Genomic DNA, 13831 nt, shown 5'->3' on the forward strand with positions numbered 1-13831 from the left:
TGTGGCACGGCCGTCTTCTAGGATTCCATGTGACACCGTTTACGTGGCGAGGACGAGCCTAGATAAACCCCCAACACTTCGATAGGAGTTATATGGAGTCGACCTCGGTCGGAATCGAACCCACTATCCATTGGTGTTGCAGCTGTGGATCAGACCACTACGCTATCTCGCCAATCTGTATTTTTGTGTGGTGGCTCTTTTGAGGCTGAGATGTTTGATAGGTGGTCGCGCATGAAGCAGGTCTGCCCGTGTACCCCTGGTCTCTAGGAGGATAACAGATCACTAGTTACGTGCAATGTTTGCCTTCAATATAACTTTATTTCTTTTCTGTGACGTCAAAATTAATTGTATATAATGTTGCTATACTCAGGTTTTAAAATTCCTCTTCAGCTAATGATTGTATGTCAGCTCGAAAGACTTCGGACTTCCGAAATTCTTGACATGAATAATAATTAGAGTGTGCATTGCAGTTCTTCATGCAGCCACTACAAGTCTGTAAGTTTTCTCATTTCTCACACAATTATGAATATTTTTTGTAGGAATACTCGGATACAGAGAAATTGATTTTGAAACCAAAGAACACCACAAAGCAGCCGCGAAAACAGGTATCTTTACAAATTTCTGTCTGCAGCAAGTTTTTGTATTCATGAGCACATTTAAGTTGGTGTTGATACTCTTTAGGAACGTTATGATACTGCCTCCATGGACATATCCGACATCCCCAAATCTGAGGAAACGTCAAAGAGAAACCTGGAGCAAGTATGCTTTATCATCTATAGCAAGTTTCTGTCTTTCCGATAGGATTATCACAGTGGTTCCAATTTTCCACAGCAACATTCCGATGCGGACTCTTTAGGCATATCGGACATATTAAAATCAGAAGACTCTCCAAAGAACTCGCGAAAACTGGTATGTTGTGTAATTTAATTTTCCATTGACTTAACGTCGTTCACTTTATAATATGAAACTTTATTGATTACCCTTTTTGTATTCCCAGAACTGCTCAGGTACAGACATTGATGCCGATTTGAAATCGGAAGACAAGCCGGAGAACTTACGTAAATTACACCCCAAATTTCGCGAAACAACGGACAAAAGGCGTTCTACCATACAGTCGAAGCCAGAACTGGAAATTCCGAAAGGCGAAGCGACCATCATGGGCATTTTGAATTATAAAAATATAATGGTGGGCTTCGTAGTTTGATCACGCGAACTATGATAATTTACACGGCTTTCTACAGGATAAGAAACAGGGTGAGGAATTTGAAAAGATGCAAGAAAGATATCAGGAACTTGTGGTGAGTGATTGAATTGAATTTTTCGTCTGCATGCTCCTTGAAAACTTCTGAATCTGTACTTTTTTGCATGTGATTATGGAGCGGTTCCTTATCTTGATAAAATGGATCAGTGTCATTCTCACCGGAGACTTATGGCCATCCTATGAAGTTTCAAAATATTCTAAAATTAACACATAAACCAGGGACGGGCAACATACGGCCCGCGACGGCATTTTGAGCGGCCGACGGACAGATGCTGGTCTTACATGATAATGTGGTCCGCAACCGGGTCTGCATACATTTGCGAGCAAACGTTTATGACCATGAACATTAACAAGAAAAAGGGACGTTCCAATCTAACTTTTTCACGTGCAGTCTTTACCAGGGTTTGTACGCAACAATGCTGTCTGGCTCTTTTTCTCTTGAGCTACTATCTCGTTTCGCCAGACAGCATTATTGCGTCCTGAGCTACTCTCTCGTTTCGCCAGACAGCATTGTTGCGTCCCAATGCCAATCTCCATAACAATGAAAAATTCGAGGCTGATTGTGGAAGTTCCAGGGCCACGAGCGGAATAAAATTTATATTTTCGTAATCAGTGCATAGTCAGTTTTCGATTGATACCCGTTTTACCAAATTTAATTCTCGGCAAGCCGGTCAAAAATGACCGTCAAATTGCCTGTAGCCAAATGGAAATTGTGACGTGATACAATTTCACTGAGGCGTGAGATTTGCCTGTGTCGACACCATCTAGGACACTATGGTTTATTAATGTCTCAAGTAATACGACTCGCCAGAGAAATATGCGTTCGACATTGCTTGTATGGTAGCAAAATGTTATACAACAATGTCGTATGTTTGGGTGCAATATGTCTAGTCAAAGAAGCCCTTTAAACTTCGGCAATGTGTGTGTGTAAAATCGATAGAAGCCTAGTGTGAAAATTTATCGACAAAGCAACCCAATGTAAAAAGAAATCACCAAAAATTCTACATCAGCTGGCGACCCTGCACTGGAAGAGATTTTGTTTCATTAGTGCTAAATGCTCCTTTTCTATTGGCGGGTAGAATGAGGGGAGGGAAACAAACTTTGAATAACTGTAACTGGTGTCTGTTGTCTTTTTCAAATCGCATGTCCAGACGTGCCTTAATTGCAAGCACAGATAAATCTGCTAAGTGATCGGTTTTCCATCACACAGCAGCACTGCTGTCCTTTTACGGTTAGGGGCTAGCATATGTCAAAACGGCATTTTTAAGTAATTTCTTCTTTTCTCTCCAGGATGAATTCAATAAAAATGGACAAAAAAAGGTATGCGGACATTGTTACGCTCTTTTACACTTACTAGCGATATTTTCCATTTGCATCGGAGCCGTTATGGAGATGACTTGAGCGCTTGGTCTTGGAGCAATTCAGAAGTACGCTTACTTGACCATGGGCGTAGGGTATCAATGATGTTCTCAATGCACCCAAAATAAGTGTTGTGCACCTTCGTCGTTACCTAATGTCGATTCGTAATGAAACCCATGTTGCAAAGCTGATCCACTATAACAGTTTTCATGCGTACAAAATATTTGCCATAACTTACTTTTGCTTGAAATATGCTAACTGATTGCCTCGACTGCTACATTGTCGATAACTTGCTCTTATTTTACTTGTACCTCTATGTCAATGAATTATACGCTACAAATTGAGATTTTTCATGTTTTGTCAATGCAGCCGGGTAATTCTGACACCGATGACCAAATATCTGAATTGTCTTGGAGCGAGCTGATTTCGTCCAAACCCATGACATACCAGGAAAAGGTGGATGCCCAATTTAAGACGGTAATTAGAATGTTGTTCCTTTTGGATTAGTCAGGATGTGTTTTATTTCGATAAGAAAAGCTGTCGTGGTTCTCGGTGGCTCGATGAAATGAACTGCGCTCTATAAATCGGATTTTATTTCGTATTGGTGCCGGGATTTGTGTAGGTTACAAGAAAGAAATTCCGATGCTCTGTTTGTGATCAGGAATCGCATATATGACGTTGTTTGCGTTTCAGAATTACGCTTCGACCAGCAAATCTCCTCAGCCAAGCAGCGGAAACTCTTCAAAGGTAACGGTTCGCACTCATCGATTTGGTCATTCACACTGTTTGTGTTTCCATCAATGCACTTAAAATGCCATTTCTGACCAAATCCACAGGCACCTTCCTACCACATTGCGTAGTCGACTTGGTTGCCGCCATTGCATTAATAAGAATGGTAGTCTTATAATAACAAAACTACTTGAATTAGAATTCTAAAAAGCATCTGAAATACAAAATTTAGTGTAGAATACAGTATTTGCAAATGTGGTCATAGTATAGTTACCGTTGGTACCAAAGTCAATGTCAAAGTAAGGTCGAAATTTTCAATCTAGTTGCAATATCAAAGTGGAAAACAATATTCTAGATCTAGCTATGCCTGAAAAACTGAAAACTGTGAAGTTCATGTGCGGGTGACCACCAGATCTGTGGACTCGGAATCGGAGTCGGTGGAGACGGAGTCGGAGTTTCGCTCGTTTTCTCTTAATGGAGTCGGAGACTCCAACTTCTTTAATGTGTAAACATGTGCTTTCAAACATCTCTTAAAATTACTAACAAGAAATAAAATAAGATTTGTATGCATAAACAATCATTGTTATTAGTAGCGATATTGATAAAATTGGTTGTTGTTTTTTTTTGGGGGGGGGGCAAGCTCGAAGGGAGCCCAAAATTTCGTGAATTAACATACAGTATAAAGTTTTTTAAATTTATGCAACTTCTTCAGAATTTTTTCGGGCTACGCGCGATACAACGTTGCCAAATATCTTGATTATTGGGCACCCTTCCCCCAAGAAACAATACACATGATATAGAGAAATGGGTATCTCGGCGTAGGCTATTACCGTGCCATTACGGACCAAGAAAAATGAAATTTTAGACTTCAAGACTTTTAGAATTCGAGAAGTGTGCCAGAACCATCGTCAGCGAGAAAACCTTGGCTGAAAAGGACTGCCCTTTTACTGACCGTAAACTTCGATATATATCGATATATCTTTCATTGTCCATAGGCGCCTAAATGGCTGACGCCGAATGTTCCTGTCCGGGCAATCTCAACCCCACAATACAAATGCCATTCCGTTCAGAAAAAAATATTTGCCAGGGAAGAAATGCCAATTTCAAATCCTGTGCGTCTTTGTGTTTAACAAGTTTGGGCGATTTCAATATCTTTTGACATAGCAGACAGGAGGTCACAAAATAACATTATGTAACGAAGTCATTATACCAACAAGTCCGCCCGAATATATTTAATTATTATTTACGGTCCCTACATTTTCCAATACGTCACACACAGGTCTGCTGGTAAATCTGATTATGTGAGAAGAGAGAGGATACAAAATTGATATCAATGGATATGCAATCCCCGGTAAAATTGACCGATTCAATCATGAATTGCAGGAAATTTTTGCGTTTGGCGCGGTTAGTCGTTGGGGCGTTGTTTTTTGGGGAGACTGACGATGTGCTGTTTCAGTCCTGTCTAGAGCTGCACTTGATTGTTTTATCCAAATTTCAATTTTACAGGATGGGATATAGATCACGTTTGAATGATTCATACATATTAGAGTACCCGTGGCTTGTCTATGCTATAAAAACTATAACATATGAAAAAAGGAAAAATATTTAGAAATGGATATTTCCATGATAATTACACAGTGAATATTTCAAGATGTGCCACGACGAAACAATTTTGCATGCCACCATGAGCAATATGTTTGCATATGTTTAATGGTCATATGAATGTCACTCAACCGTCCCTGTAGCATATACTTTTCGAAGTAAATTTGTAGTACTGTTAGAGTCGGAGTCGGAGTTCTATGAGTAAAATAGCCGGAGTCGGAGCCGGAATCGGAATTGGTACGTTTAAAGACTCTGGAGTCGGAGTCAGAGTCGGTCCATTTAAAATGTCCGGAGTCGGAATCGGAGTTAGAGTCGGTAGAAAAATTTACCGGCTCCACAGCTCTGGTGACCACAGGTGCGGCAGACCACAGCATGTCTAAAAAGGGGCGCTGGGGAAAAAGGTAAAGAACCACTGGCCTAGCCGATGTAAAGAAGAGCCATGTTACGCTGAAAAAAAGTATTAGGATATAGCATTACATCTAAAAGGACAAGCGATAAAAATAAGGTGGCATGTGTCGGGAAACTAGGTAGATAGCCTGTATCAGGTCGTGGTATGGTTGTCTCAAGTAAAAGTGTAAAGTAAAAGTGGTATTGGCATAAAATCATATTACCTTGAGCCTACATGAGCATTGCGGAAAATAAGTACTTTTTCGACCACCTCTAGTCTGTTGGAACTATGCTTATTGTGCCAGTGCTCTGTGGTTATGGTACCATAGTCATATCGTTAGTCATATCGTTCTGTGAAATTGTCAAAATTGACTTTGTGGATTGGATAGCGTTTCCCATTGCTATTGTTTAGACATCAGAAAGCTCATCATCATCAGATAGTGAATCAGATCCCGTAGAACTACTTGGAAAACAAGCGGGCCTGGAAATACAGACTGTAAACTCCGAAGAAATTAACAGAAAGAAATTCAAGAGAGTCCTGAAAGAGTTTGATAAAGAACAGAAAACGATAGCAAGAAAAGAACGGAAGGAGGAGAAAGCTTTAAGGAAAAAGGAAAAGGCTCTAAGGAAGAAGCAGAAGCGGAAAGAAAAGAAAGAGAGGAAGCTCATCGAATCAAATAGCAAGAAAGAAAGGAAAGAACAGCGCAGGATAGTGAACGACTTTCTCCGTACCCAGGACAAAGAGGATAAAATGCAAATGAAACTGGAGAGAGAGAAGGAAATAAAAGAAAGGCGAGAGGCGGGCAACAGCAACGGGGTGTCTGTAAGAAAAATGTGGCGGGCGCCGCAGAAATGGTTTCCCGGCACAGTGAAACTGGAAGACCAGTTCGATAAGATAGAGAGGCAGCATCGAAAAGAGAGAAAGGAGAAGAGAGAGAAAGAGCGACAGGAAAGGAAAAAGAAAGAGAAGTTGGAGGAAGACCTGAGAGCGATTGCGTTGTCGTTGAGAGAGGTCGACAGGAGAGCGCGTGGGATCTCTTCCAGGTTTCTGAGGGGGCAGTCGTCGTCAATAAGACACGGTGAGTCCTTGAAGTAGGGTGTTCGTACGTTTGGGCCGGAATCGCATGTTGAATTTCAGATTCCCCCAATCGATATCAGCGCGAAGAAAATATGACGGAGGAGTGTTTCGAGCCCTCCATCCGCTTAGCTTGGGAAGGGAATTACTATCCCGGTGAGTGAAATTCTGCTAAGCCGATTTACTTCCGTGAGGACCGATTATATCTGACCCGTAAAACCTATCGTTTGTGCGACATAACTTTACCGAGCAAGTCAAAGCCAGTCGGATTTGTTAAGTGGTGAATTGCGCGCGATTCAGATGCTTGCGATAATTGACGATGCTGACGCGATTGGCTGCCGGTGTTTTAAAATGCGTTCTATTCAGAAATTCACTCTTGGGGGAGCAGAACTTCAACAGACAATTGAATATTGTCTTCATTGCATAATGCATTCTAAACGAATGTTTTCGGCTGACACTGGTCATGTGTAATCGTCATAAACTAGCAAACATTTCGAAGAACTTCGAAGATCGCATTACCAAATATGACGTCACTGGTAATAAAAATCCGAATATTCGAGGCGAACCGATGGTTTCAGCTATATGTACAATTTCTAAATTGTACACTAACCATTTCTGATGAGTCTCAGCCGAAAATATTCGGGTTTATTTCAATACGAACAAAACGAAATGCATTGCAGAGACGCCTTCGAATAGCAATGTAACGCACACCCTGGTGCAACCTCTGAAGGTGTTCGAGCACACGGGATTCGAAGAACGACTGACTTCTACGATTGAGACCGGTGTTCGCGTTATCATCGAGAAGCAGAGGCTTTTAGGTGACTTTAAAATATCTCATGCATTCGACGTCCAGACATGTCGAATTCATACTAGCGTGAAAATAAATCAAGGAGCAGAACCAGTCGGTTTGACTTTGCTAGCTTACCCTTAAAGAGAAATCGTTCCGGACCCATGTCTGCAATTTAGTCATGATCGATCATTGGCGAATAACGCTTTAATTTGATCTTCAATCTTACAAATATATAACTTGCGATTTTCGCCGCATTGTTAAATTGGCACCAGACCGGACCTTCCCAATTTGATGACGAATCCTTGAAATTTTAATCCGGTGCCAGCGACGACTTGATCTCCATCAACTCTATAATTATAAGCCAAGGGCGTGTAACATTCTTTCATTAGGCAAATCAAAGGGAAGCGAGGAAGAAAAGAAAAAGTTCAAGGAGTTCTTTGCGTTTGGCGAACCGGTGAGATCATTCTCTTCTATTCTGGTCGAATATTGTTTCTTTAGTGTAGGCTTTTTGACTCATGATACTAATTTGAAGATGTTTTTCGTATGTTTGGAGTCATTGCACATTCTATTCTTTATTGATTAGACAGAAGGGTAGTTTGTTGAACTAAATTTTGCGTGACCACAATTACACAGATCCACTCATTTTGCGCGAAGCACTCACTCGGTAGCAAGGCTTTGGTTTGACCAGGTCTGGATTACAAACCATTAGAATGGAAATGATCGTCAATTTTTCAATGTTTCCTGTATGACATGACCTGTGTGATCTTGAGATGTGACCTGTGATCTGTGCAATATTAAGAGTAAATGTTTGGAAAGCATCAATTTCAATCAGAAAACGAACGAATGGTAATTATAATCTAAAAACCTGTCCATTTCTTTTTAGATCCGGAAGGCACTAGGCTACTATCCTGCTGAATATTTCCAGAAACGTAAGTGCTCTCTATCACTGCCATGATGTCGTGCAAACAAGGATTGCAATGGATGCAACACAACCACCCGCGCTCTCAGCATGTTACTAAAAGCAAACGAGAGAGATATATATTTAGTCTTCGAACAACTGAATACATATTTGATATCTTCTAAGTATAGTGTTTTTTTATTACACACACGCAGCATATGCAGGGTTACATTTAAAACACACGGTGCTTTAAAACATGTTTTAAACAGTGTTGCAAACAAATGTAAAAAATGAGTTTTTTCAAACGTTGTATAGGGGAGTTGTGGTACCGATGGATCAAAAATTGGAAAATGATCGCTGGCCCCAAAATGTTCAGCCGAAAACAGCAGATCTTTTGCTGGCTCAGCACTTTGATACATGCTCTATCTATCGCGCACATATACATGAATATCCGTCTTTTCAAAAAATATTAATGCACGTTCAAAATTTGTTGCTCGAACGTATCATCGGTCCCCACCCGGTGGGTCCAATGGTACACGACCCGGGGGCCTATGAGACATACTCTCAAAACTTAGATAAGACAACTTTTCTTTCTCAGTATTATAATCTAAGCTGCAACAAGCCAAAGAAGAATGTTTGGTCGCAAACGTCAAAAAATAGAATAAATAATAACTCAAATGTTGCCATAAAATCACGTTTCGATTTAGGCTCGAACTTATAAATTTGAGGGTAAATATATATTGCCCGAAAATCGACATTGTGACTTCCAAATACCTCGTTATAGCGATAAAACATCATATGCAATTATTACATTAAGAGTTTCTGTACTTAGGCATGTTTCAGTTGTTGCATGATTAGTATGCTTGATTATTTTGCTGGATTTGGCTATTGTATCGCCGGTGCCCACCCTACGAATTTTATACATGAATCGAAAAAAATTCCCCTCAAGGAAGGTATTGAATAAAATAATAGGTGCCATTATATAGCCTGATACAAGCCCTACACTTCACATTAATAATGATTGCTGGTTTGTTCGTGTTGAAGGTTACAGAGAAAAATGTATGGGTCGATCGAAATTTAATTTACACCCCCCTAAACAGAAAACATCTGTCAGAGACACCATAGCTCACGCACGTCGGAATTTTTTGTATGTGAGGAAAGATTTTGCCAGCATGCAATTGTAGACAAGTTCACGGAGAGTAATCATGGAATTATCATAGAGAATTTTTAAAGTATTTTCGGTCCCAGTGATCCATCGGTACCATCACATCTCCCCTAATCATGCCATAATTGTGTAAATACTTTCGAAAAACATGTAGTAGTAGCCTACGGACGATTTGCATCCGCTATAGTCGACGTATACGATATGGAGTTGCTGTAACCCTTAAAAGCGTCGTTGGTTCAACAGTTATAGCAAGATATAGATCATTGGTACGGAATGGACGTTCTGATGATGAGGACCGCCGACCGTAAAAATGCTACTTAACGTTGTAGTCCTGGTTAAAGATATTCTTCGTCTGTATAAGACAGTGGTTGGAAGCCCTTTTCGTTGAAGGAGCCATATACACCCTGTATTTTCAATAGTCAATTCCGATCAACGGTGACGTCATATTTGAAGATTCGAGACGTCATGACTAGAAACAAACATGTTTCGAACAGAGGGCCATGTTTTAAACACATCTGTTTTAAATTGATCTATGTTTTAAATGCAACCCCAATCATATGGAAGGGTATAAGTGGAAGGGAGTTACTAATAATCAAGTCACAAACGAAATTTTGTACACCTATATTTAATTTAATTTTACCGTGATATAAGAAGCAACTATTGCTGCAACTACTCATTTTTCTTGATACCGACCGAGCTTATTGGAAACATATTGCTTGACACATAAAATAACTTGCTAAATAATTTGCACCAAAAGAGATACTTGGCAACATATTAACCGGAACATTGCATGATGAGGCCCCAACAGCATGAAAATAAACAATAATCTGGTCCTAAAAAAACAATGTCGAACAATTGCTTATTCAATCCCAAAGTATACTCTTTCATTTATTAACTAGATGACAGCATACAAAAAACCTACCCATAATAGCTGATAAAAGAACAGCACCGCAACCATTGTCGGGATGGATCGAGCGAATATAATTTTGTACCATCAATGAATGTTTTCTTCACAAACATTTTTTGCATTTGGTGTCTCGCAGGCGTGAACGTGCCGATTCCACAGAACGTCCTGAAGGCTTCGGAAAAAGTGAAGCTCCACCGTTTCTTGAAAGCAGCAGACCGAAGCAAAGTCAGAGAACTAAAAGGGCTGAATGTATTGTGGGACTACATAATGTGCTTTCACCCTGGCATACCTGGTGCTGCGTGTAAGATTGTTTTTGGCCATTTAGACAACAATGCTATATTAGCTTAGTTCTATATTTGTTTATTAGCTTGTCGAAATTACTGGAATTTTCAAATTCATAGATTACACCTTCCAATTTGTCCAGCTCAATCGTAAAATATTTGATGTCTATGCCTGACGAAAAAACTCCCTGTATATGTGCTCATAGGGCCCATTTTGGGTAATTCTGAATTACGAAAATCATACTTATTTAGAATAGAAGGGTCACTGCGATGCAACATATGGTATAGGCTACACGTCATGAATAAGTTAAAGTGTCAGTTTTCTTTGCTGTTTAAGCTATTGTCATTCTAGGCAAGCATGTACCAAGACTTGATCTGAAAGCAGCATTAGAGAACATTGATTTCTCTATACAAGAATATGCAGTCGTCACTGCTGGTAAAATGATGGAGGTTTTGGATCGAGCAGACGAAGTTTGAGTCCTGGTAAGTTCAATCAACCGTTTGTTACTTGGTAATTTGGCGATGAGGCTGCAATGCGGTTACGTAACTACCCAATGCGTAATTGCACTGTGATGTTTGTTGAAACGTTTTCATTGTTTTCCCTCTTTTCAGAATCGGCCTGCATCTGCAGCTTCGAAGACGTCCGTATATTTTTGAATTCAAAATGCAATTTTGTACTTGGATGTAATAAAATAGGAAACGTATAAGTGGGTCGTATAAGTTGAGCGGATATCGAGTTGCTTTCCAAGAGCTGTAGATGTGGTCAAAGTATAGTCAATATTGGAAGTTGAGTAGAAGTACAAGTAACGCTGTATTTTCGAACTCAATTACGATTGGAAGAAGGGGTTTTGAATATATACATAAGTGGAAGCAGGAGATTAGCGCATGAAAAGTAGTTTGAAGAATTAGATTTGGTTGCATAATTTTAGTATGACTACTTTTGGGATTGCTGAATGGATCCTTGCAACCAGCGGAAAATAACACTACAAAATAAATGGTGTATTTGAAAATATACTTAGTTGCCGTGATACCAGTGTTGGGATGACTCGAGTCATGACTTGACTCGAGTCAGACTCGAGTCACCTTTTTCGTATGACTTGACTTGACTCGAGTCACTTTGCTAAAATGACTTGACTTGACTTGACTAGGCGTATCAAAAATGCGGATTGACTCGTGACTCGGAGCAAAATTCACGAGTTAATTTCAAGTCATCAAGTAATCGTGGTCAATAAATATATTTGTATCTTGCATATGTTCGGATTGTTCACGAAACGCTGGTGCAACCCGTGAGGGCGACCAACGATTCAATGATCGTACTTTTTACTGAGCCTCCGTTGTTCTCTGACAAATAAGTTGACCACAAACGAAATGATCGAAGCTTACAGCTTACGTCGTCGTAAACTAGTAGTAAAGTAATTTAATGGAAAATATATATTTCTGTTATCTCTATACTTACCTAAACCAAAACTCTTGTTTTATTGAATTTGAATTCGAATATAATTTATATAGGCTATATATACTTATCAACCATTAGCGCAGGCACGGATTGTATCATATCATTATGTAAATGGATAATGTATTGCATCTCGTTAATTCGTTTGTCTATTCTCTAATTTGGCTGGTAACTATAAACTGAGGCTATGCAATTACTTACTTAGTTTACAGTTCTACGTATGTGTGAGCGATACAGCGCCTTCTTCGATGTATATTCAACTCTATATTCGTTCATCGGTTCGGATTCAATGACTACTCAATCTGTGTTTCAGACAGCTAGCAAAATGTAATGATGTAATCATGCCTCACACTTCGAAAAGGCAACTTGACTTGAATTGTGACTTGACTCGTGACTTGACTTGACTTGACTCGAGTCACCTTCGAGAATCGATTGACTTGACTTGACTCGAGTCAAAATGTGGAATGACTCGAAATGACTCGTGACTCGAAGGTAGTGACTTGATCCCAACACTGCGTGATACATGTTACAGTTGCTATAACAATCAGTGATGCAAACAAATCCTAACACTGCCTTCTATTTTACAGAATTCAAAGCTTGTAAAATAAGTAGTTTGGTCTTATTAAATATGATGTAGAAGTGGTCTAAAACAGAACCACTAGAATAAGTAGGCCAAACCGACTTAAAACTCCAAAGAACTAGAATTACTGTCTTGATGTATACCTCTGTCAGCCAGTAGGTCGAATCAGTGAGCCCAGCCCGAGTTATCAGGGCAGCTCGCAATATTTTTTATATCGGACTATGTGGCTTACGATCATTTTTCTCCTTCCTGACAATTTGCAGCTAGACGTGTTCTTATTTGGCATCTGCAGAAGATGTTCTATAGTTAGTTTGGATAATACAATTGGAATGGGATCACCGTGTTTGATTCTTCTGGCATCTTCCACTTGAGCATTTATGGATATTCTTTCGGAGCTGTAGGCCCATATCTAATTTAAATCGCCTATTTTCAGAATCGATGCGACAGTAGCTTTCGATCAAGACCAGATTCAGAAAATTCTGCGCTCTAGAGTCTGAGTCTAAACGATAGCTTTTGGATTGCCACAAATCCTACAGTAGCTACCGCAAATAAATCCAGTGTCCAGCCTCAGCGAAGAGGAACGGAGCAGGGTTGTAACCAAGTCGCAAAGCTCCGAGTCACAAGTCATTCTCACTTTTATGGTTTTGACTCGAGTCAATTCGAGTCATTTTCCATTCACCCCTGAGTCAAGTCCGAGTCCAAGTCATCGAGCAGAGGTTCGAGTCCGAGTCATGGTATTAGTCCAGGTAAAGTCTTGTTTAACCCACTCTTATAACTCTATTTGGTGATATCGAATGGATCGCATTTATAATATACTAATCTTCCTCACTTTTAACAGTTTCTGGTCGCATTTTCAAGTACCAATACCTATAGACGTAATCCCAATAGGGTGGTTACTTTAGTGTTCTTCGAAATTACAACGAAATGTCGGTCTTGGCCATCTGAGTCTCGAGTCATATGATTTGGTTCGAGTCATGCGCAATGACTCGAGTTCAAGTCGAGTCAATACACAGATTGACTCGAGTCGAATCGAGTCATTTCCGTATTTAGAGAAAATGACTCGAGTCAAGTCGAGTCATCAAAAAATCGTGACTCGAGTCTGACTCGAGTCATTACAACCCTGGAACGGAGCACAAAAATCGTTCGTTGCCAATCCATGTTATCATTTAATAGTGATAGGAGGTCGACCCCTGTCCATTTAACTAGGGCTGGGCACAATGATTCGAGTACTCGAATCTGAATCGAGTATTAATTTTAATGATTCGAGTCGAGTAGTAAAAGACGATTTTTTCGAGTACTGAAATTATACGCTCCTCGCAACTGAAAGTTAATTTACTAACAATA

The 13831-nt window shown here is 39.9% G+C and overlaps 1 protein-coding gene across 13 annotated transcripts in view; it reads left to right on the forward strand.

The window, feature by feature from the left end:
* LOC145441076 (uncharacterized) overlaps positions 1-11161 on the forward strand; it is a 38538-nt gene extending 27377 nt beyond the window's left edge. For 11 of the 13 annotated variants that reach the window (XM_080318856.1, XM_080318861.1, XM_080318853.1 and 8 more), the window contains 16 exons: positions 540-605; positions 682-759; positions 832-909; positions 998-1186; positions 1242-1298; positions 2552-2581; positions 2990-3097; positions 3314-3367; positions 5751-6417; positions 6477-6569; positions 7094-7231; positions 7593-7657; positions 8087-8132; positions 10310-10474; positions 10807-10937; positions 11067-11161. In XM_080318856.1, the coding sequence (XP_080174982.1) occupies positions 540-605; positions 682-759; positions 832-909; positions 998-1186; positions 1242-1298; positions 2552-2581; positions 2990-3097; positions 3314-3367; positions 5751-6417; positions 6477-6569; positions 7094-7231; positions 7593-7657; positions 8087-8132; positions 10310-10474; positions 10807-10931 (1959 nt within the window). In that variant the 3' untranslated portion in view covers positions 10932-10937; positions 11067-11161. Of the gene's footprint in view, positions 1-539; positions 606-681; positions 760-831; positions 910-997; positions 1187-1241; positions 1299-2551; positions 2582-2989; positions 3098-3313; positions 3368-5750; positions 6418-6476; positions 6570-7093; positions 7232-7592; positions 7658-8086; positions 8133-10309; positions 10475-10806; positions 10938-11066 lie in introns of those variants that run through there. The other 2 variants (XM_080318857.1, XM_080318864.1) reach the window with 2 other exon arrangements.
* The last annotated feature ends 2670 nt before the right edge of the window (positions 11162-13831 follow it).

The sequence above is a fragment of the Botryllus schlosseri genome, chromosome 6 (assembly GCF_051294905.1).
Source record: "Botryllus schlosseri isolate E-star chromosome 6, Bs_hap1, whole genome shotgun sequence".
NCBI lineage: Eukaryota > Metazoa > Chordata > Ascidiacea > Stolidobranchia > Styelidae > Botryllus > Botryllus schlosseri.